The sequence below is a fragment of the Lithobates pipiens genome, unplaced genomic scaffold (assembly GCF_037356315.1).
Source record: "Lithobates pipiens isolate NorthernLeopardFrog02 unplaced genomic scaffold, aLitPip1_a1.2 Scaffold_23, whole genome shotgun sequence".
In the NCBI taxonomy this organism is placed as follows: Eukaryota; Metazoa; Chordata; class Amphibia; order Anura; family Ranidae; genus Lithobates; species Lithobates pipiens.
In genome coordinates, this window is record NW_027507785.1 from 254,725,429 (window position 1) to 254,750,511 (window position 25,083).

Here is a 25,083-nt window from a genome sequence, read left to right on the forward strand (position 1 = left end):
AATCCCCTATCTCCTTCATGGCTGTGTACGGAGCGGCCTCGGCAGGAGGGGAGGGAGGTTTGTCAGGCTTCATAACTAGGGTTAGAAAGCATCAAGCAACATGAAGTCAGAACTGTAAAATTACTATGATAGAACCTCTTTACAATATTAAAGTCATATCAAAATTATTGTGGAAATATCACAAAAGATATGCTTATTAAAAATATATATTTTCCTTTTAAAGAGTAAACCTTTCAGCTGTACATTTTAAATCAGCCAACGTTAGTTTTTAAATATATTTTACACATTGTAGGATGCTACAGTATATATCCTTATGATCTCACTTTTTTCAGATTCCAATGTGTACCTGCGCAGAGAACTGATCTGCTGGGGGGACAGTGTAAAGCTGAGGTATGGGGACAAGCCCTCAGACTGTCCTTATCTGTGGGAACATATGAAGAAGTATACAGAGATCACTGCTAAGCATTTTCATGGAGTGCGCCTTGACAACTGCCACTCCACACCAATTCACGTGGCAGAGGTAAGCAACTTCATAACACTTTCTGATCAAATATTGAGTGATGTTTTTTGTAGATGTTCTACATCTTGTCCAGGTATGAAAGAAAATACTTCAGTTGTCACTCAGTGATGTAGTTCAGAGAATAGTACAGGCATACCCCACTTTTAAGTACACAATGGGGTTTATTTACTAAAGCTGAAAAGTGCAAAATCAGACTCAGTTCTGCATAGAATCCAATGAGCTTCTAACCCCAGATTGTTCAATTAAGCTTTTGTAATAAAACCTGGAAGCTCATTGGTTTCTATGCAGAAGTGAGCCTGATTTTTCACTTTTCATCTTTAGTAAATAAACCCCATTGTGTACTTAAAAGTGGGGTATGCCTGTAATGTACTTCAAACTGTGGTGGCAAAAGAATATATTTAATCTGTAGTGGAACTCCAATTAAAACTTGTATTTCTTTTGGATACAGTAGAGAAAAGTTAGAACCTCTGTCTAGCTTTTATTGTTGTCTAGGTCCTCCTTGAGGAGGGTTCTACTAATTGTTAGCAGGAAAGAAAGTGAGGGGATCTAATTAAAGGGGCTACTGAGTAGTTTAATTAGTAAATTTCAAAAGTTAAGTAATGAAAGAGGTTCTAAATCTCACTCTAAAAAAAAGTTTTTCTTGCTATTGTCTCATTTTTCTTTCTTTGTAGTTAAACATAAAAACCTGACATTAGGGTTGATTTACTAAAACTGGAGAGTGCACAATGTGGTACAGCTCTGCATAGAAACCAATCAGCTTCTAACTTCAGCTTATTCAATTAAGCTTTGACAAAAAAAAAACTGGAAGCCGATTGGTTACTATGCAGAGGTGCACCAGATTTTGCACTCTCCGGGTTTATTAACTCAACCCCACAGTGTGGCAAAAGGACAGCATCATTTTATGTTGGCGAACCCCTTAAAACTGCTTGTATGCACATATGTGACAACGAGGCGGTGGGCTTTCAAACTGAGTTGCCCCGTATGTGTGTACATTCTTGTTCTCTGCACTCAAATGACTCCCTACAGCACCGTGGCATTGACAGCTCCTGGTCATTGTTTACTAACAGGAGCCAGTGGCACAGGTGATAGCCAAGAGTAATGCCTTGGGCATTGCAAACTTTTGAAGGGCTGACTCCAGCTGGCTGGAAATGGTTAAAGTGTATGGAATTCTTAATCTTTTTTCAGTATTTTTGACATTATGTACACAGTTTTATTCAGCAAATCGTTCTTGAGAATACGTTCCGAAGGTTTTCTGCCTGGAGATACTACCTGACAACACTAAACCATTACCTTGCAATTAGAAGCAAAATTGTCAGTTTACTGTGTGTGCTCCTTCAGTTGGCTGTTGGGTTGCCTATCTAATAGACCTCATGGCAGCCCAGCAAAAAAACGAAAAGTTTATTAAATTGTATTTCTTTATATTAAAATTAGGGATCGGCCAATATGTTTTTTCTGGTGGTGATACGATACCGATACGTCGACCACCTCTCCTGCCGATAGCCGATATTTTTGGCCGATATATTGTACATTAAATACATTTTTTTTACACTGTCATTTTAAATTTTTATGTTTTTTAATCACTGTTATTGCTCTCACACGGAAAGTTAACATCCCTTGTGACAGTAATAGGCATTGACAGGTACTCTTTATGGAGAGATTGGGGGTCTATAGACCCCAGACCCCTCCTTTGCACTTCAAAGTATTCAAAATGTCATGTTGAATACTTTATTTTTTAAAACTGGTGCCTTTAAGATGCCAGTAATCCGGGACATCGCTTTCAGATTACTAGATCCGAGACCCAAATGAAGCATCCCCTTTTTTTGGGTCTACGGGCAGCAGGCGGACATGCCGGCTTGTTGCTCGGGCCTCCCAGTGGGGCGGGAGAGTCCGAACGAGCAGCGGGAGGGGTGGGGACGTCCCCTCCTGTTGCTTGTAATAACAGCCGAGCGGCTTCTGAGCCACATCGGTTGTTATTACAATAAATCTGACCGTCCGCTCTAAACAATGGTATTGGCTGCATGCATCACCTCGGTAACACCCCTTGAAACAATATCAGTCTAGTTTCAGACCGATACCGATTTTTCAGAAAAATGCTGATATCGGCCGCCGATAATTGGCCTTCCCGATAATCGTTTGATCCCTAATTAAAATAACAAACATGTTATACTTAACTACTCTGTACCAATGGTATTGCACAGAGCAGCCCGATCCTCCTTTTCTCACCAGCGTTCCTGGCTTCTCCTTTTGAGCAATAAGAAAGCCACTTTCTATGGGGGCACTAATATGGACTTGCTTTCGAGCTGCCCTGTCTGCATCTATTGACACAGAAAGGGCAGCACAGTCCCAGGAAAAGAGAGCGGGGGGCTCCCTTGTCACAGAATTTGATTGACAGCAGCAGGAGCTAATGGCTACTACTATTTCAGTCTGTACAATGAGAAGGGAGAAAGCAGATAGAGCTCTTGTGCACATTGCTGAATCAAGATACGGCTTGGGTAAGTATGAGGGGGGAGCTTAAGGGATCCTCTGTCAGAAAAGGTTTTTTGCCTTAAAGCGGAGGTCCACCCTAAAGTGGAGCTTCCGCTCATTGGAACCCATTGGAGCTCATTGGAACCCTCCCCCCCTCCGGCGCCACAATTGGCACCTTTCATGGGGGAGGGGGGTGCAGGTACCTGTACAGTACAGGTATCTGCACCCACTTCCGGCATAGATATCTGCAGAAGGTACGCCCCTTTCCGCAGAATCTACGCCCCTTTCCGAAGGTCCCCCGCTGTCTGCTGGGAAACACACGGATCCCAGAGACAGCGGAGACCATCCTTATTGCGCAGCGCGACTCGCGCATGCGCAGTAGGGAACCGGGAAATCAAGCCGCAAGGATCCACTTCCTGATTCCCATACCCAAGATGGCAGCGGCAGCACCTGAGAGACGATCGAGAGATCGGCTTCGGGTGCCGACATCGCGGGCGCGCTGGGCGGGTAAGTGTCATTATTTTAAAAGTCAGCAGCTGCAGTATTTGTAGCTGCTGGCATTAAAAAAAAAAAACGGCGGACTCCCGCTTTAATGCATAGAATGCATTAAGGTAAAAGATCTTCAGCCTTTACAAATCCCTTGAAAGAGCACACAGCATGCAACAGGAAGTGCTTTTAGTGGCAGGATCTCCAGCTAGAAAACCTTTGAAACAAAGTCACAAAATATCATTCGTTTAAGCCTCATGCACACGAGACGCAGTTAAACGCGCGTTCAGATGCAGTTGGACAGTTTTTTCAACTGCACCTGAACTCATTCAATGTTATCCTATGTGTCCATGCACACAGTCTCGTTTTTTTCCGTTTATATGCAGTTGCGTTTAATCTCGTTTTTCCAGAAGCAAAAAAATGCGTTCAGAAACAAAAATTTCTGCGTTTCAGACGCAAAACGCGGCAAAACGCGGTAAAACGCGGCAAAACGCCGCTACCGCGTTTAGCCGCGTTTGCGTTTATATGCGTTTTTAAAGGTGACCTTTTTTTTTACATTAAAAATCTCAAAAATGATTGCAAATGATGAAAAACCATTAGAAAAATATTTTAAACAATTGCAATTGCAAGTGGACAATCCACAACTTGTGGCAAGTGACGTGGCAAGTGGACAATCCACAACTTGTGGCAAGTGACATGGCAGGTGGCAAGTGATGTGGCAAGTGGACAATCCACAACTTGTGGCAAGTGACGTGGCAGGTGAAGTGGCAAGTGACGTGGAAAGTGGACAATAGACAACTTGTGGCAGGTGACGTGGCAAGTGACCTGGCAGGTGACGCGGCAAGTGACTTGGCAGGTGACGTGGCAAGTGGAAAATCAACAACTTGTGGCAGGTGACTGGCATCTGACGTGGCAAGTGGACAATAGACAACTTGTGGCAGGTGACGTGGCAAGTGACCTGGCAGGTGACGCGGCAAGTGACTTGGCAGGTGACGTGGCAAGTGGAAAATCAACAACTTGTGGCAGGTGACTGGTATGTGACGTGGCAAGTGGACAATCCATAACTTGTGGCAGGTGACGTGGCAAGTGACGTGGCAAGTGGACAATCCACTTGTGGCAGGGGACGTGGCAAGTGACGTGGCAAGTGGACAATCCACTTGTGGAAGGTGATGTGGCAAGTGACGTGGCGAGTGGACAATCCACAACTTGTGTCAGCTGACGTGGCAAGTGGACAATCCACAACTTGTGGCAGGTGATGGGGCAAGTGATGTGGCAAGTGGACAATCCACTTGTGGCAGGGGATGTGGCAAGTGACGTGGCGAGTGGACAATCCACAACTTGTGTCAGGTGACGTGGCAAGTGGACAATCCACAACTTGTGGCAGGTGATGTGGCAAGTGATGTGGCAAGTGGACAATCCACTTGTGGCAGGTGACGTGGCAGGGGACGTGGCAAGGGACGTGGCAAGTGGACAATCCACAACTTGTGGCAGGTGATGTGGCTGGTGACGTGGCAAGTGGACAATCCACATCTTGTGGCAGGTGACGTGGCAGGTGACGTGGAAAGTGGTGTGGCAAGTGGACAATCCACAACTTGTGGCAGGTGATGTGGCTGGTGACGTGGTAAGTGGACAATCCACAACTTGTGGCAGATGGCATGGCAGGTGACGTGGAAAGTGGACAATCCACATCTTGTGGCAAGTGACGTGGCAGGTGATGTGGCAAGTGACGTGGCAAGTGGACAATCCACAACTTGTGGCAGGTGATGTGGCAAGTGATGTGGCAGGTGATGTGACAAGTGGACAATCCACATCTTGTGGCAAGTGACGTGGCAGCTGACGTGGCAAGTGACGTGGCAGGTGACGTAGCAAGTGACATGGCAAGTGGACAATCCACATCTCGTGGCAAGTGACGTGGCAGGTGATGTGGCAAGTGACGTGGCAAGTGGACAATCCACAACTTGTGGCAGGTGACGTGGCAGGTGATGTGGCAAGTGACGTGGCAGCTGACGTGGCAAGTGGACAATCCAAAACTTGTGGCAGGTGACGTGGCAAGTGACGTGGCAGGTGACGTGGCAAGTAATGTGGCAAGTGGACAATCCACAGCATGTGGCAAGTGACGTGGCAAGTGGACAATCCACAACTTGTGGCAGGTGACGTGGCAGGTGACGTGGCAAGTGAACAATCCACAACTTGTGGCAGGTGACGTGGCAAGTGACGTGGCAGGTGAAGTGGCAAGTGACGCGGCAAGTAGACAATCCACAACTTGTGGCAGGTGATGTGGCAAGTGACGTGGCAGGTGATGTGGCAAGTCACGTGGCAAGTGGACAATCCACAACTTGTGGCAGGTGATGTGGCTGGTGACGTGTCAAGTGGACAATCCACAGCTTGTGGCAGGTGGCATGGCAGATGACGTGGAAAGTGGACAATCCACATCTTGTGGCAAGTGACGTGGCAGCTGACGTGGCAAGTGGACAATCCAAAACTTGTGGCAGGTGACGTGGCAAGTGATGTGGCAGGTGACGTGGCAAGTGATGTGGCAAGTGGACAATCCACAGCTTGTGGCAAGTGACGTGGCAAGTGGACAATCCACAACTTGTGGCAGGTGACGTGGCAGGTGACGTGGCAAGTGAACAATCCACAACTTGTGGCAGGTGACGTGGCAGGTGATGTGGCAAGTGACGCGGCAAGTAGACAATCCACAACTTGTGGCAGGTGATGTGGCTGGTGACGTGGCAAGTGGACAATCCACAGCTTGTGGCAGGTGGCATGGCAGATGACGTGGAAAGTGGACAATCCACATCTCGTGGCAAGTGACGTGGCAGGTGATGTGGCAAGTGACGTGGCAAGTGGACAATCCACAATTTGTGGCAGGTGACGTGGCAGGTGATGTGGCAAGTGGACAATCCCCAACTTGTGGCAAGTGACGTGGCAAGTGGACAATCCACAACTTGTGGCAGGTGCCGTGGCAAGTGACACGGCAAATGCAAGTGTACAACTGCTCTCTATGCTGCTGCTGCTCACTCTGATCAAAATAGCAGAAATAGTTAAAAAAAATGCTTTGAGAGCTTGGGGAGGGTCTACATGATGTTATCTTTATAAACGCGTCTAAACGCAAACGCGTCTAAACGCGTCTAAACGCGTCTAAACGCGACATGCAAACGCGGCAAAACGCGCGTTTCTAAACGCGCGTTTCAGCTTTTTTTTAACAGAGGTTTTTAGAAAACTATATTCAGTGTGGCATGATACTACACATACTGAAAATGGATTTTAGGTTTACATACACGCTTATTAGACACATACATTTCCCCGTAAGATCTCTGTAAATAACAATGTGTACTTTTATTACTGTAGGACATTCATTGTCCATATGTACTTTTGTTGCTAATGATACTTAACTTTTTCACATACATTTACCCGCCAGCTTTATGGCCTGGGAATGAGAGGTGATAATTATTTTTTGTCAAGTGACTTTTTTCGTATGTTTAAAATTTTCCTAAAAGTTAGAAAAAAAAATTGGCACACAGCTTTTTTTTTTTTTTTTTTTATAACATCAGTATATATAGGGGTTGATTTATTAAAAGGCTAATAGACAATACTTTGCTTAGCAAATGTGGTGAAGCTTCACTTTGTAAGGACTACCCAATAAGGTGCAATGGACATAAAAAACGAAATCTGTATTTTTGGTTGTAATGATTGGATGATGGAAATTAGCAGAGCTTCACCACATTTATTAAGCTCAGCAGAAAATGAGTGCAACTGCACTTGCAAAGTGCACAGTCTTTTTGCATTTAGTAAATCAACCCCATAGTATCATTTGTGCTTTGATACTCTAGTGATGCTGGGAGGGTACATGACTTAGTACTATATAAATATATTATATTATATAGAGTGTAAGTATATGGTGTGTAGAGCTATATGAGAAACAATATTACACCTGACACTTTGTATCTGTAGGAAATGCTGGCCGTAGCCCGGTCAGTGAGGCCCAATCTGTATGTGATTGCTGAGCTCTTCACAGGCAGTGAATATATCGACAATGTGTTTGTCAACCGCCTGGGGATAACCAGCCTCATTCGAGGTATCTGCTTTGTGAAGCTGCTCTAATGTACTTTAATGCTGCAGACAAATACTAAACACTGCCATGTTTTTCTCTCTCCTTCTTAACTCCTTCCATCTTAATCTCTCCATCTTTCCTTCCTGAATGAAACTTTCTGCTCTGCATCCTTTGCATGTGTTTCGGCTTCATTCTCTGCTCCGAACACCTCCCCCACTCCATTCATCGCCTTCATTTCTCAAATTAACTTTTATTTTCTATTTCTTTGTCATATCCTACCTCCCCATACTCACCTTTGTTACTTTTTATTGCTTCTTCTTCATCATCTTTCTTGCTAAGTCATCTTACTCTCTTATATTTCTTTGTGTCCTCTCTGTCTGGGTTGTTGTTCATGTTTTTTCTTTACTCTTGTAATTTTGTTTCCTACACCTTTTCCTATTTCTTTTTCTATCCACTTGTGCTTTTTACTGCCCATATCCTGGTTTCCTCTGCTCTGCGCTCTCTTCTCCTTTTTATCTTCCTAACTGTCTCTTTCTTTCTTTCTTTTTCTTACTCTCATTCGCTTTCTTTTTCTTTCTTTCTTTCTTTCTTTCTTTCTTTCTTTCTTTCTTTCTTTCTTTCTTTCCTTCTTTCTTTCTTTCTTTCTTTCTCCATCACGTGGTTTCCTCTGCTCTGTGCTCTCTTCTCCTTTTTATCTTCCTAACCGCCTTTCTTTCTTTCTTTCTTACTCTCTTTCTCTCTTTTTTCTTTATCTTTTTTTCTCTCTTTTTCTTTCTTTCTTTCTCCATCTCTTGGTTTCCTCTGCTCTTCACTGTCTTCTCCTTTTATCTTCCTAACTGCCTTTTCTTTCTTTCTTTCTTTCTTTTTTTCTTTCAATTTCTTACTCTCGTTCTCTTTCTTTTTCTTTCTCTCTTTTTTTTTTCTTTCTCTTTTTTTTTCTTCCTTTTTCTTTATTTCTTTTTCCTTCTCTCTCTCTCTTTTTCTTTCTTTTTTTTTTCTTTCTTTCTCCATCTCTTGGTTTCCTCTGCTCTGTGCTCTCTTCTCCTTTATATCTTCCTAACTGCCTTTCTTTCTTTCTTTTTTTTTCTTTCTATCTTTTTCTTACTCTCTTTCTCTTTATTTTTCTTTCTTGCTTTCTTTCTCTCTTTTTCTTCGTTCCTTTCTCCATCTCTTGGTTTCCTCTGCTCTGCACTCTCTTCTCCTTTTATCTTCCTAACTGCCTTTTCTTTCTCTCTTACTTTCTTTCTTTCTTTCTTTTTTTTTTCGTTTTCTTACTCTCATCCTCTTTTTCTTTCTCTCTTTTTTCTTTCTCTTTTTTCTTTCTTTCTTTCTTTCTTTCTTTCTTTCTTTCTTTCTTTCTTTCTTTCTTTCTTTCTTTCTTTCTTTCTTTCTTTCTTTCTTTCTTTCTTTCTTTCTTTCTTTCTTTCTTTCTCAATTTCTTGGTTTTCTCTGCTCTGTGCTGTCTTGTCCTTCTTCCTTTTGTACATGTTATTCTTCATTTTCTGGTCTCCACTGCTCTGACCTATTTCGCATGCTCTCCATCTTGTACTTTTTGCCTCCTGTTTCCTGGTTTTCTTATTTCCCTTTCTCTATCTAACCATTTATACTTTGTCCTTCCTATCTGCTGGTTTCCCCTGCTCCTGTCACCCCCTATCTAACCATTTGTACATTCTACATCCCACCCCTTGATTTTCTCTGCTCTGTTCTGTCTTCTCCTCCTTCTCTCTTTCTAACCACTTGTACTCTTTACTTCTCATCTCCTGGTTTCTTTCTGCTCTATGCTGTCTTTCCTTTCCTTGTGTCTCCTGCTGTCCCTTGGCTGTGCTGTTTGTAGTACTTGCTGGATGCTGCGAGGAAGTTGCGTCCGGACTTGTATGTGGTGGCTGAACTGTTCACTGGGAGTGAGGAGTTGGACAATGTATTTGTCACTAGGCTGGGCATAAATTCCCTCATAAGAGGTAGGCGCTTTTTTTTTTTTTTTGCATGTATTAACTCTGCAGCAACTCCTGCTTTTCTAACAAGATAATAACTGGAAATGTACTATATGCTTATGCAACACACATTTGCCTTTGAGCCTTTGCAAATCCTCAGCACAATTTAAAATTAAATGACTCATCTCCAGCCAAACTATTTTTTTTAGTTTTGTATAAAGGGGTGAAGGGTTAGAACCTGTTAGTTTTTTATTAGTGTTCCTGTTGGAGAGATTTCCCCTAACTACCTGTCCCCCAAAAAAGTTGTCACAAGGACAGGAATTGATGGGACATTTCTGTAGTGGGAGCAGTGACAACAACAAAAGCATGTTTATCTAATAGATTGGGGAAGGGTTAGACAGATATATTTGTCAGGTTATTATTTTTACCTGTGTATTCCTGTCCACTGGTGTCACCAGTGATGACATGGATGGCACCAAAATCTTTGATACAAGTTCCAACCCTTCCATTTTCTATCTAAAACTAAAAAAACAATTTGGCTGGAGTTGGGCTTTATGCCAAAATATAAACATATAAATATATATTTGTGTGTATATATATATATATATATATATATATATATATATATATATATATATATATATATATATATATATATATATATATAAAATTATAAATGATAGTTATGTATATATTTGTATCTTCTGTTTGCGTTTTGTCATTTAAGTTCTTGTGTTTGGATTGGGGGCAACAGTGTTATTTTATGAAACATACACATTCACTGAAATACATGCACTGACATTTCCACATCCTTAACCACTTTCAGACCAGACCATTTTGCTGGTCAAAGACCAGACCACTTTTTGCGATTCGGCACTGTGTCGCTTTAACTGACAATTGCGCGGTCGTGCGACATGGCTCCCAAACAAAATTGACGTCCTTTCTTTCCCACAAATAGAGCTTTCTTTCAGTGGTATTTGATCACCGCTGCTGTTTTTATTTTTTGCGCTATAAACAAAAATAGAGCGACAATTTTGAAAAAAACACATTATTTTTTACTTTTTGTTATAATAAATATCCCCCAAAAATATATAAAAAAAAATGTTTTCCCTCAGTTTAGGCCGATACGTATTCTTCTACATATTTTTGGTAAAAAAAATCGCAATAAGCGATTATTGATTGGTTTGCGCAAAAGTTATAGCATTTACAAAATAGGGATAGTTTTATAGCATTTTTATTAATAATTTTATATTATTTTTTTTACTAGTAATGGAGGCGATCAGCGATTTTTTATTGTGACTGCGACATTTTGGGGGACCCATCGGACATTTTTGACACATTTTTGGGACCATTGTCATTTATACAGTAATCACTGCTATATAAATGCAGTGATTCCTGTGTAAATGACACTGGCAGTGAAGGGGTTAACCAGTGGGTGGCAGTGTAGGGGTTAAGTGTTCCTAGGGGCGTGTTACTAACTGTGGGGGGGTTGGGCTTTCATTTAGTGAACACTGATCTCTGCTCCAATCACATGGAGCAGAGATCAGCGTCACTAGTTGCAAGGCAGAATGGAGAAATGTTGTTTACAACGGCACTTCTCCATTTGGCTGCTCCGTGAGACGATCGCAGAGATGCCCGCGGTGATCGAGTCCGCGGGTCCCGCGACCGGACTCATGGGGCTCCCGACCAGCGCGGGAGTGCGCCGCCGCCGGTGCGCTCCCGATGGCAGGGCGGCAAATTTAAAGGGACGTACATGTACGCCCATTTGCCTGCCCGTGCCATTCGGTCGACGTACATCGTCGTGCGCTGGTCGGCAAGTGGTTAAAGTGGTAGTAAACTGCAGCAAAAAAACCCGGGCAGGTTAAGTCATAATGTGCTAGAATGCACCGCATACTTACCTGAAAATGTCACCACTGTAAGCGCTTCCATCTTCACCCCATCTTCCTTCCGGATTTGAGGGCTTCGGTATGAATGGGCGAGCCGCGATGACTTCACTCCTGTGCATGCATGCACCAGTCAAAGAACCATGCGGGCATGCCGTTCCCACAGAGCACATGTACTGGTGACATCACTGGCTGGTTCTAAAGTAAATATCTCTTAAATGGTGCACATTTAGTAGATATTTACTGTACCTATAGGTAAGCCTTATTATAGGCTTACCTATTGGTAAAAATCAACCAAGGGAGATTACTGCCACGTTAAGTTGCTACAATAAAGCGTCTTTGTATTATTCTGACATCAATTACAATATTAAACATCAATTACAATTACAACATTTAAAAAAAATTGTGTGGGATAAGACGCCGCTCAGACCAACCCAATGCTTCAGGAAGAAAAAAAATCAGAAGAAAAAAGTAAAAGGCATGAAGTAAAATGTCAATGTTTTTTTTTTTCATTATTTAGTGATGAAACAATGAAGTAAAATGAAAAATGTGTTATAGGGATGAAACTCGCACACTACTATGTGTTGTTTAAATTGAAAAATAGAACATCAAACTCCAATGAATATAGTGAAAAAGAAATTCAGAGTAAACTCAAAAAACACAAAAATATAAAGAATGCAACCACTTAGTATTGTACTAAAAATCACTGCATAAACAAATTAAAAAAGAAGGGGGGAGTAATGCGCTTATTCAATATAGTGTGCTGTTAACATTAAATCCAAAAATAAACAAAACTAAAATACAAAAAAAGTCTGAGTAAAACCAAATGGTAGTAATCAGTTTATATAGAGATGGATGTCTTGTAGAACAGTAACTTGATAGAAGGAAAGCAAAGCATCAGTCCAACATCGACCTCCAACAATGACCAAAAGGGTCAAACAAGGCTCATCAGATAGCGAATGGGGAATCCTGCTAGTGGATCTGCAGAGACATTCAGGTCCCAAGCAAAGACAAAATGCTGCATGGAATCTTAACACCAACACATCCATCAATCACCACTGGGTAGTTCCATATATAGAGAAAAGCTTGCTCCAAAAAAACGAATATTTCTTGTGTAGATGTCACTTAAAGGAAACAAAAAACAACCATAGTGCAATATAGCCAGATAAAGTAAAACTTGTTTATTAAAAAAAAAAACTGCTTACATCAGGTAAGGACAAAATCCGCAATATAAAATGGGAGTAGTGACACACTCGCACCCTCACCACGCTTCCGTAATAGGCACCGCAAATGACATTACAAGGCTCCACCCAGTGACTCTTGCGTCACTGGTCACGTGACTTCCTCAGGGATCAAAAATGAAAAATGACATCAATAAATAATTATAATTTAAAAAAAAATCTATAATCAATGCATTCACTTTTTACTTCATGCCTTTTACTTTTTCTTTTTGTGCTTTTTTTCTTCCTGAAGACTGATCTATTTATCTCTATTACACATAACTAATGATGCACATATAAACCTTTATCCTGCTCATCTTCCCCACCTCTGTGGCCAAGCCCAGTAAGCAGGGCAAAACATGTCAGGGGATGTGGCTGGAGCAGCGCTGGCTGAGGCCATACAAAGCCATATCCACATCTGAAGTGCTGGGTTGGTTTGAGCGGCGTCTTATCCCATATATGGACACCCGTTATCCTCCAACTTTGAGTGGCGCTCCAAGTTTATACGTGATCACATGAAAAAGATTTGGCTGCACTATCACAAGTGTTAACATTTTGTTAAATTCATTGATATTTATTATAAATTCAAAATATATTAGATAGTCTTATGTTACACCTAGTATTATAATGTAATAAATAAAAGATTATGTTAGAATTATATCTGTGCTTTCATGCATTCAATCAGAGGCCATGAGTGCGTACAACAGCCATGAAGAAGGACGACTTGTGTATCGCTATGGTGGAGAGCCTGTGGGATCATTCGTACAACCCTGCCTGAGGCCGCTGTTTCCGGGAATTGCTCATGCACTATTTATGGATGTTACACATGACAATGAAAGTCCAATAGCAGTAAGAACATTTTTACAAATTAAGGAATCATGATAAGGCTATAATGTACAAATAGAGGCTCAAAGAGGATTTCCATTTTATTCAGAAATCCCTTCTTCTGATCTTGTCTAAGTAGCTAATGGGGTCATTTAATGGGGCCATCCTCTCTTAAAGTGGAGTTCCACCCATAATTTAATCTTTATCTCAATCTGCATATTCGTGCAAGTTTAACAAAATTTGGCAATTTTTTTGCTTACTTTCTGTAGCTTGTTGCTAGGGTGTCTCCTGTATTCTGCCGCCTTCTGGGCCACGGGAATGTACATCATTTTTTGTGGCACCTATGCTCCTGGGAGATGTGTTTCATCATTCCCAGGAGTCAGTGGGCATTGCCGCAGGATTGCATTGTGTTATTTCACAACAGGAAATGATGCAATGAAGGCAGATCTAAGCGCCAGATTGATTGAGTACCTTCGTTGCCATAACAACGGGGCGGGTACTTCCTTCGTCGCCGCCCATTGTGATGTCAACCAGACACAATGTCTGCGCTATACCCTGTAGCAGAACAGATGACTAAAAAAAAATACAGTATCTCGCAAAAGTGAGTACACCCCTCACATTTTTGTAAATATTTTATTATATCTTTTCATGTGATAACACTGAAGAAATTACACTTTGCTACAATGTAAAATAGTGATGTACAGCTTGTATAATAGTGTAAATTTCCTGTAAATTTCCTGGCGCCTCAAAATAACTCAACACACAGCCATGTCTAAACTGCTGGCAACAAAAGTGTGTACACCCCTAAGTGAAAATGTCCAAATTGGGCCCAATTAGCCATTTTCCCTCCCCGATATCATGTGACTTGTTAGTGTTACAAGGACTCAGATGTGAATGGGGGAGCAGATATGTTAAATTTGGTGTTATCGCTCTCAATCTCTCATACTGGTCACTGAAAGTTCAACTTGGCACCTCATGGCAAAGAACTCTCTGAGGATCTGAAAAAAGAAAACATTGTTGCTCCACATAAAGATGGTATAGGCTTTGAGAAGATTGCCAAGACCCTGAAACTGAGCTGCAGCACGGTGGCCAAGACCATAAAGCGGTTTAACAGGACAGGTTCCACTGAGAACAGTGCTCACCATGGTTGACCAAAGAAGTTGAGTGCATGTGCTTGGCGTCATATCCAGAGGTTGTCTTTTGGAAATGGACGTATGAGTGCCTCCAGCATTGCTGCAGTAGTTGAAGGGGTGGGGGTTCAGCCGGTCAGTGCTTGGACCATACGCATCAAACTGCATCAAATTGGTCTGCATGGCTGTCGTCCCAGAAGGAATATCTTCTAAAGATGATGCACAAGAAAGCCTGCAAACAGTTTGCTGAAGACAAGCAGACTAAGGACATGGATTACTGGAACCATGTCCTGTAGCCTGATAAGACCAAGATAAACTTATTTGGTTGAGATGGTGTCAAGCGTGTGTGGCAGCAACCAGGGGAGGAGTACAAAGACAAGTGTGTCTTGCCTACAGTCAAGCATGGTGGTGGGAGTGTCATGGTCTGGGGCTGCATGAGTGCTTCCGGCACTGGGGAGCTACAGTTCATTGAGGGAATCGTTAATGCCAACATGTTCTGTGACATACTGAAGCAGCAGGGCATGATCCCTTCCCTTCGGCGATTGGGCCACAGGGCAGTATTCCAACATGATAACGCCCCCCACACACACCTCCAAGACAACCACTGCCTTGCTAAAGAAGCTGAGGGTAAAGGTGATTGACTTGGCCAAGCATGTCTCCAGACCTAAACCCTATTGAGCATCTGTGGTGCATCCTCAAATGGAAGGTGGATGAGCACAAGGTCTCTAACATCAGCCAGCTCCGTGATGTTATCATGGAGGAGTGGAAGAGGACTCCAGTGGCAACCTATGCAGCTCTGGTGAACTCCATGGCCAAGAGGGTTAAGGCATTGCTGTAAAATAATGATGACCACACAAAATATTGACACTTTGGGCCCAACTTGGACATTTTCACATAGGGGTGTACTCACTTTTGTTGCCAGTGTTTTTAGACATTAATGGCTGTGTGTTGAGTTATTTTGAGTGGACAGCAAATTTACACTGTTATACAAGCTGTACGCTCACTACTTTACATTGTAGCAAAGTGTAATTTCTTCAGTCTTGTCACATGAAAAAATATAATAAAACATTTACAAAAATGTGAGGGGTGTACTCACTTTTGTGAGATACTGTATGTATGTAACGAAACATCCCACGCTTCATTTGAGTGCTTCCGTCAGCACACTGCTTCCTCCAGTCTGGCACTTCAGATATCACATATTACAGCCCATATGTTGCAAGAACCAGGCGAGACTAGCTCAGTTACAAAACTGCAACATGGAACTGTTTATTGAAACACAGGTACACAGAGATATTCAAACTTCTCCTCAGTATACTGTCCAATCAGCAAGGAGAGCTGTTGGAAGAATTTGCTCCCTCCCCTCTCACAGCTAATCTAAATACCCATAATACCCAAGGCAGACAGACACAATAGAACAATGGAATACAGCCACACCCCAAACGACCCAACACAGAGCACACCATAGTATGAGACAATATATATATACATACAACATTCCAGTGTGGATGTACAGTGATCTAGTACAGATCAGATTGGGGTTCTCAGACACCCTGTGCCCCTATTAGAGACACAGGGTGACTTAGACATAGGAGGTGCATGGGGAGCTGAAACAAGGGTTTCCCAACCTCCACAAGGGATTCTGGGTTCCATGGGCCCCCTGCCTAAAGTGACTCCCATCACACTGTATGTGGGTGAAACTCTGCTTTAAAGCTTCATGTTTGTCAAGGAGTGAAGCTGCATCATTTGCAGTACCACTTGCTAGCAAAATCTGGTATTGCTGCTCAACCCTTCAGTATATTGGAGTGGTCAGTACTTCAGACTTTAGGAAAGGATATGGGACATTTTGTGTTTAACACTTCCTTACAATTTAGATTAAAGCAGTTGTATACCCATTTTTCAATTTTTACCTACAGGTAATCCTATAATAAGGCTTACCTGTTGGTAAAATGAATATCTCCTAAACCTGTATAGTTTAGGAGATATTCACTTTGCATGCAGCCGCTGACATCAGCGGTGCATTCTGTGTAAATTGCCCGGCTGAAGGTCCGGCAGACGCTGCCGGACCTTGCCAGGAAGAAGTCTTCCGCCCGCATGTGTGGGAGTGATGTCATTGCGGCTCTGGCCACTCACAGCGCCGGAGCTGTGAATCCGGAAGACACACTGAGGGAAAAATGTCAACTCCCTCGGCATGGCCTGGGATTAGATACCGACTCCTCGTTCTAAGGTAAGTATTTCATAATGAGCTAGTATGCGGTGCATACTAGCTCATTATGCCTTTGTTTTACAGGTTATTTTTTTTTCCTGCGGGTATACAACCGCTTTAAGCTACTGTGCCCGAAAAATTGGTTCCTACTTAAAAATGGACTTCTTGCAAATGGGTAGGTGCACAGGTGAAATACAAAGAAGAGACCTTGTTTCACCTGCCAAATGATTTGTATTTGGGGATCTGGACTGTGCAGGAGAAGCTTATCTCTGCATGAGCCCATCCTTCTGTCCCTCTACTTTCTGCTCGTTGTAGGACAGCACACCTCATAGCTAAATGGGTCAGAAGTAGAATTTCACATCACATGACATTGACATGCTTTTTTTCCTTTTGCAGCATCGATCTGCTTATGATTTGTTGCCAAGTTCTGCCATTGTGTCCATGGCATGCTGTGCCACAGGTAGTACACGGGGATATGATGAACTGGTTCCACATCAGGTTGGTTGAGAACTTTTCCATATATATAACATGTATTTTATTGTGGAGTTTTTGTTTTATTAGCATGCACAAAGATTAATGCGTAGTTGCACAGTATTAGAATTCAAATTTTACAAACGGCTTCTTCCTGACAGATTTCAGTGGTAACAGAGGAGAGATTCTATACAAAATGGAATCCAAATCTAAATGCGCCTAGTTCCTCAGAAGTGAGTGGAGCGAGTGGGATCATTACGGGCAAGAGAGCTCTGAACAGACTTCACCAAGAGCTGGCAGCCCACGGATTTATTCAGGTAATATTTTCTGGGTCCACGGTTCCTCTACATATTCATGTCACACATCTTGTGTCTTAGCCCTTAGCCCTTAGCCCTAGTACACACGGTTGGAAATTCAGACGGAAAAGATCCGATCGGACCATGTTTTTGGATAATCCGACCGTGTGTGGGCTACATCGAACTTTTTCAGTCCGAATGTCCGACCAACAAAGTTTGAGAGCTGGATATAAAATTTTCCGACAACATGATCCAATTGGACTTTGTCCGATCGTTTGTAGAGAATTCCGATTGGACAAAATGCCATGCATGCTCAGATCAAATTACGAGACCAAAGCTATTGGCTACTAGCCGCAACGTAGTCCCGTTGCAACGAACGAACGTCATCACGTTCCGAACTATCGGATTTTCCGACAACTTTGTCCGACCGTGTGTATGCAACACCAGTTTCGGACAAAATCTGTTGGAAAAAATCTGACGGATTTTGTTGTCGGAATGTCCCACAATGTGTACAAGGGCTAAGTGTTTACTGTCTTTATGTATTTCTGTAACTATGGGGTTGATTTACTAAAACTGGAGAGTGCAAAATCTGGTGCAGCTCTGCATAAAAAACAATCAGCTTCCAGGTTTTTTTTGGCAAAGCTTAATTGAACAAGCTGAAGTTAGAAGCTGACTGTCATGCAGAGCTGCACCAGATTTTGCACTCTCCAGTTTTAATAAATCAACCCCTGTATGTCTTGTTCACCAGTCTACACTAATACAACTAATTACTGACTCCACTGGTATATTTTAATCACCATCTGAACATTTCTGTTTCTCCGATTTATAAAAGCTTTTCCATCTTCCTATTTTTTTTTTATCTTTGTGATAACTTTTGAGAGAAATATGAAATTCTGATTGTCTCTCTGTCTTGCTTTAGGTTTATGTGGATCAGGTGGATGAGGATATTGTGGCAGTTACTCGGCATTGTCCCCATACACACCAGTCAGTAGTTGCTGTATCAAGGACGGCATTTAGAGATCCTAAAACATCTTTCTACAGCAAAGAGGTGCCACAGATGTGCATTCCAGGTATTGCTCTAATATCCCATACATGTCTTGTTTATAGTCTGCTCTGCAGAAGTTGTTTAACCAGTTGAGATCCGCGCTATAGCCAAATGACGGCTACAGCGCGGACCTCCTTTGCCGGGACTACGTCTATTGACGTCGTCCCGTGCACGAGCGGCCTGCGCGCCCCCTGAGGGGTGCGCTTGGCGCGCTCTGTGATCGGGGAGTCTATGAGACTCGCCTGATCACGGATCCGAGCAAGGGGTCGATCCCGACCCCTTACCAATGACAGCTGATCATGTGATATAACGGAGCCGGTAATCGGCTATTATTCCTCCTCGCGCTGACAGCGCAAGGAGAAAAAAAAAGAGCCGATCACCGGCGGCCGTGATCGGGACATCAGTCCCGATCACGGCCAGCCCTGCCAGTGCTCACCTGCCCCCTGCCATTGCCACCTTATCAATAAATAAGTGCCCCCCGTCAGTGCCACCCAGCAGTGCCCATAGTGCCACCCAGCAGTGCCCACAGTGCCACCCATCAGTGCCCACAGTGCCACCCATCAGTGCCCGCAATCTGCCTCAACAACGGTGCTGCACCCCAGTGCCACATATCCGTGCCCATCAGTGTCATCTACCAGTGCCCATCAGTGCCACCCATCAGTGCCCAGCAGTGCCACCTATCAGTTCCACCTATCAGTGCCCATCAGTCCCATCTATCAGTGGTACCTATCAGTGCCCCTTAGTGCCATCCATCTGTGCCACCCATCCGTGCCATCTTATCTGTGCCCATCAGTGCCACCTTATCTGTGCCCATCAGTACTACCTTATCTGTGCCTATCAGTACTACCTTATCTGTGCCTATTGGTGCCACCTTAACTATGCCTATCAGTGCCCACCAGTCCAGCCTATCAGTGCCCACCAGTGCGGCCTATCAGTGCTGCCTCATCAGCGCACTTCATGAAGGAGAAAAATGACCTGTTTGCAAAATTTTATAACAAACTATTAAACATGATTTTTTATTTTATTTTTATTTTGCATCTTTTTTTGTTTGTTTAGCAAAAAATAAAATTCCCAGCTGTAATTAAATACCACCAAAAGAAATCTCTATTTGTGGGAAAAAAAGGATAAAAATTTCATTTGGGTACAGTGTTGTATGGCCGCGCAATTGTCATTCAAAGTGCATCAGCGCTGAAAGCTGAAAATTGGTCTGGGCAGGAGGGGGGTTTAAGTGCCCAGTAAGCAAGTGGTTAATGGGTAGATTTGCGTATGTGAAAAGTTCAAACTTTAAAACACAAGTTGGCTTATATAAAAGCTATTTTTCACTTTTTATACTCTTATTAGAAAAACTTAAAATTTTTATTTTCATTAACATGTTACTAAACTCACAACATTAAAATCATTCTTTATATTCAGTAAAGCATGCTTGTTATACTCACTGTGGAACCTAAGGGGTTAATCCTACGAATTGTGTAACTAGGCTGTATGCATAGATTCTCTTCTTCCACTGACTCCAAAACAGGTCCGGATAAGGCAGAGTTACTGGAGTCAGGCTGCACATGTTCAGCTCGGTGTGTATTGCTAGAGAGCATATAATCTGCACAAGGCCAATCAGCACTGTCCAGACAGAGGGTCAGGGGTCCTGCAGCCTGATAGGACAATTGTGGGAAAAGGAAAACTTCTCCTAAAAGCCCTAATACATGCATGTATGAATATGAGTTGGGGAGATAAGATTGTAAGCTTCTTGAGGGCAAGGACTGATGTGATTGTATAATAAATATGTAAAGAGCTGCGTAAATTGACAACCTGTAATCAGTACCTGTATTCATTAAAATAATAATTGTCGGGTACTTTTAAATGAATAAGCATGATTTTTATACAAATTTCTCTTTGTGAAGGTAAAATTGAAGAAGTAATACTAGAAGCCAGAACAGTGGAGCAGAAATGTGAGCCATACAAAAAAGATGCAAATACCATAAATGGCTTACCACAATACACTGTGGACATCAAAGAGCACATTCAGGTAATTATGTTATGAATCTGCATTTTGGTGTCAGTGTCAGTTAATGCACAGTTTGATTCATAATTTCATATGTGCTTTCTTATTTTAGCTCAAAGACAGCAAAATTGTGAGACAAGCCGGAGTTGCCACAAAGGGGCCCAATGAATATGTCCAGGAAATAGACTTTGAGAATCTGACTCCAGGAAGCGTGATTGTATTCAGGTATTGATTTGGCCATCTGTCAAAAGGAAAGGAAATCGAATCAAAGAAAAGATCAAATTAGAGATTACCTTTTTGGTAAATGTTGACATCAAATAAGTGGCATCTGTTTGATGTTTGCTCCAGTTTTCAGAAAAAAATGCTATCTGACCACTAGTCTATGCCAGAATTTTAATGTCCCTTTTTTGCACTTGCATACTTTAAAAGGCCGTACACACAGGCCGAATAACAGGCAAAATTCGGTTCATGTGTATTTCTGTTGAAGGGGTATGACTGAAAAGGCCTGCCGATCAGCACCCTTCCGAGCTCCTCAGCCTGTCTCAGGTGGACTTCTGTCAAAGTGGCATGACCGAAGAAGTTCTGATGATCGGCACCTGATCAGCGCCCGCAGCCAAGGGCCCTGACTGGTGTGTTCTGGCGGGGCGGCAGTCCCCCTATCAGAACACAATAGCTCAGTTCACTGTACAAACATTGCATAGTTAGTACAGCGGCTCCTCTTCAGTTTTTTTCTATTCAGCCACCGGGGTTGAATGGAAAAAACTTCTAGTGTGTACTAGGATTAAAGGTCAAAGGAGACAATAAATACAATTGCGATACAAGTGAGATTGTAATTGAATGTTAATACAATTATCTTTCTTTTTCAACCTGCAGCCACTGTAATATTCTATAAATACAATGCAATATGGCTACCTGGAGTTGTTCTGTACACAGAATTTGTACTGACCACTCCCCAGAAACATAATTTCCTGCTTGTGATTGGCTCACCAATTTTCTCAGAAGTCTGCCTAAGATATACAGTGGATATAAAAAGTCTACACACCCCTGTTAAAATGTTAGGTTTCTGTGATGTAAAAAAAAAAATGAGACAAACATAAATCATTTAATAACTTTTTTCACCTTTAATGTGACCTATAAACTGTACAACTCAAACTTGAAAAACAAACTGAAATCTTTTGGGGGTGGGGGGTAAGAATAAAAAAATAAAATAATGTTGTTGCATAAGTGTGCACACCCTCTTGTATCCGGGGATGTAGCTGTATTCAGAATAAGGCAATCACATTCAAACTCATGTTAAATAGGAGTCTGTACACAGCTTCCATCATTTAAAGTGCCTCTGACTAACCCTAAATAAAGTTCAGCTGTTCTAGTAGGTCTTGAATGACATTTTCTTAGTCGCATCCTACAGCAAAAGCCATGATCCTCAGAGATCTTCCAAAGCATCAGAGGGATCTCATTGTTAGGAGGTATCAGTCAGAAGGGTACAAATGAATTTCCAAGGCATTAGATATACCATGGAACACAGTGAAGACAATCATTATCAAGTGGAGAAAATTTGGCACAACAGTAAGCCCTTGTACACACGGTCCGAGATTCCGACGGAATGTGTCCTATCGGACCGTTTCGTCGAATATTCCGACTGTGTGTGGTCTCCATCGGACTGTTTCCGTCGGAATATCCAACGGACCAACTTTTCCAACTTGCCGGTAAAATTTTCCGACGAAATGCTCCGATCGGACATACTTCGATCATGTGTAGCCTACTCCGACGGACAAAGTGCCACTCATGCTCAGATCAAATTCCTAGAATAAAAAATTTGGCTACTAGCCTGAACGTAGTCCCGTCGTAACAAAATAACGTCATCACGTTATGTACAATCGGATTTTCCGACAACTTTGTCCGACTGTGTGTATGCAACAGTTTCGGGCAAAATCCAATGGATTTGGTTGTTAGAATGTCCGACCGTGTGTACAAGGGCTAAAATTACCAAGAACTGGACGTCCCTCCAAAATTGATGAAAAGAAGAGAAGAAAACTGCTCGGGGAGGCTGCCAAGAGGCCTACAGAAACATTAAAGGAGCTGCAGGAATACCTGGCAAGTACTGGCTGTGTTGTACATGTGACAAAAATCTCCCGTATTCTTCACATGTCTGGGCTATGGGGTAGAATGGCAAGACGGAAGCCTTTTCTTATGAAGAAAAACATTCAAGCCTGGCTAAATTTAGCAAAAACACATCTGCAGTCTCCCGAATGCATGTGGGAAAATATGATATGGTCTGATGAAACCAAGGTTGAACTTTTTGGCCATAATTCCAAAAGATATGTTTGGCCCAAAAACAACACCGCACATTACCAAAAGAGCACCATGCCCACCATGAAGCATGGTAGTGGCAGCATCATGCTTTGAGGCTGTTTTTCTTCAGCTGGAACAGGGACCTTAGTCAAGGTAGAGGGAATTATGAACGGTTCCAAATATCAGTCAATATTGCCTCAAAACCTTCAGGCTTCTGCTAGAAAGCTGAACATGAAGAGGAACTTCAATTTTCAGCATGACAACGACCCAAAGCATACACCCAAATCAACAAAGGAATAGCTTCACCAGAAGAAGATTAAAGTTTTGAAATGGCCCAGCCAGAGCCCAGACCTGAATCCGATTGAAAATTTGTGGGGTGATCTGAAGAGGGCTGTGCACAGGAGATGCCATTGCATTCTGACAGATTGTGAGTGTTTTAGCAAAGAAGAGTGGGCAAATATTGGCAAGTCAAGATGTGCCATTCTGATAGACTCATACCCAAAAAGGCTGAGTTCTGTAGTAAAATCAAAAAGGTATTTCAACAAAATATTAGTTTAACCTCCCTGGCAGTATTCCCGAGTGTGGCTCGGGGTTAAATTTCAGTACCATTAACGGTAACCCCCGAGCCACACTCAGGATTGCATTGTAGTATCCTGATACAGGTTACTTACCTTGTCACCAGGATCATGTGATGTCCTCTGTGGTATCCTCCGCCCGTTGCTCTGTGTGCCGGGCTCCGTTCCCTGCGAGCGCCGTGACACATGGGGGTGGAGCCCTGCGGCAAATTCAAATAGGACAAAAAAAACAAAATACATAAAGTACATTAATCTTACAGATTACATTACTGTATCAAATAATTTCACATCCCCTTTGTCCCTAATGCTTTGTCCAATGCCCTGCATGCAGTTTTATATTATACATACTGTTCTTTCTGCCTGGAAACTTGAGATTGTCCGTGGCAACCAAAAAGTGTCCCTTTAAGTCAAAAGTGGTTTTAGACCAGCTTAAAACCAGTGATAGGAAATTAGAACACTTGCAGAATTTAGAGATAGTGAATCAAATTCATTTTTGATTTTGTGTTTCAAACTTTATCATACCCGGGATGTCTACTAGACTCTTGTTTGGAGAGGGCCCAGAAAAATTGCATGTTAACATATAGAAACCTAACTAAAGAGGTTTTTTGTGTGCCTCTGATCTACAGTTGGTATATGTCCTACAAATATAAATAAGCTTCAAGTATTGGGGGTTGTATAAAAACAACTTGCCACTCTGGGGATATATTGTCTTGGGATGTGAAAGTCATAAGTCCTAGGCTGAGCATTTAATTGGAAATGCAAATGCACCATTGGTCACTAGGGGTTTCAGCTTACTGTAATTCTTACTAATTAGGTGCCAAGTTGCTATAAATTGATTTGATAAGTGTATTCCAAAGATAAGTGAGTCATTTGTATTGTTGTTATTTTAGATTGATCTGTACTCTCATATTTACAGGGTGAGTTTGGATCCCAATGCTCAGAAAGCTGTCGGTATCCTCCGCAATCATTTGATACAATTTACCCCGCACTTCAAGGCAGGCAGTTTGCAAGATGACCAGGTTTATCCGATCCTAAAGGTGCCTTTTGCTGAGTGAGTATTCGAAACAAGGATACAATTCATTTGGGAAAGGATATTTTCTCAGATTATAGTTTACGTTTCTTCAGGCCATCATTACTATTTTTACCACTGGGTTTAGTAGAATAAGCAAAATTCCAGAAATATACCGTATATACTCGAGTATAGGCCGACCCGAATATAAGCCGAGGCCCCCAATTTACCCCCCAAAAAACTGGCAAACTTATTGACTCGTGTATAAGCCGAGGGTGAGACATGCCTGTCCATCCCTGTGTGTGTGTCCGTCCATCCCTGTGTGTCCGTCCATCCCTGTGTGTCCGTCCATCCATCCCTGTGTGTGTGTGTGTCCATCCATCCATCCATCCCTGTGTGTGTGTGTGTCCATCCATCCATCCATCCCTGTGTGTGTGTGTCTCCATCCATCCATCCCTGTGTGTGTGTGTCTCCATCCATCCATCCATCCCTGTGTGTGTGTCTCCATCCATCCATCCATCCCTGTGTGTGTGTGTATCCATCCATCCCTGTGTGTGTGTGTGTGTGTGTGTGTGTGTGTGTGTGTGTGTGTGTGTGTCCAGCCTACCTGTGTCCCGAGCCTCCGTCCCGTGCCTTGCCTCCTTGCCTCCGTCCCGTGCCGTGCCTTGCCTCCTTGCCTCC

General features: G+C 42.6%; 1 protein-coding gene across 6 annotated transcripts in view; it reads left to right on the top strand.

Annotated features, from left to right (window-relative positions):
- AGL (amylo-alpha-1,6-glucosidase and 4-alpha-glucanotransferase) overlaps positions 1–25,083 on the top strand; it is a 171,619-nt gene that overhangs the window by 105,985 nt on the left and 40,551 nt on the right. For 4 of the 6 annotated variants that reach the window (XM_077453051.1, XM_077453050.1, XM_077453049.1 and 1 more), the window contains exons 12-20: positions 333–520; positions 7,427–7,550; positions 13,246–13,409; positions 17,115–17,216; positions 17,351–17,506; positions 18,405–18,555; positions 20,426–20,550; positions 20,639–20,751; positions 24,310–24,444. In XM_077453051.1, the coding sequence (XP_077309177.1) occupies positions 333–520; positions 7,427–7,550; positions 13,246–13,409; positions 17,115–17,216; positions 17,351–17,506; positions 18,405–18,555; positions 20,426–20,550; positions 20,639–20,751; positions 24,310–24,444 (1,258 nt within the window). Of the gene's footprint in view, positions 1–332; positions 521–7,426; positions 7,551–9,360; positions 9,485–13,245; positions 13,410–17,114; positions 17,217–17,350; positions 17,507–18,404; positions 18,556–20,425; positions 20,551–20,638; positions 20,752–24,309; positions 24,445–25,083 lie in introns of all 6 variants that reach the window. The other 2 variants (XM_077453052.1, XM_077453054.1) reach the window with 1 other exon arrangement.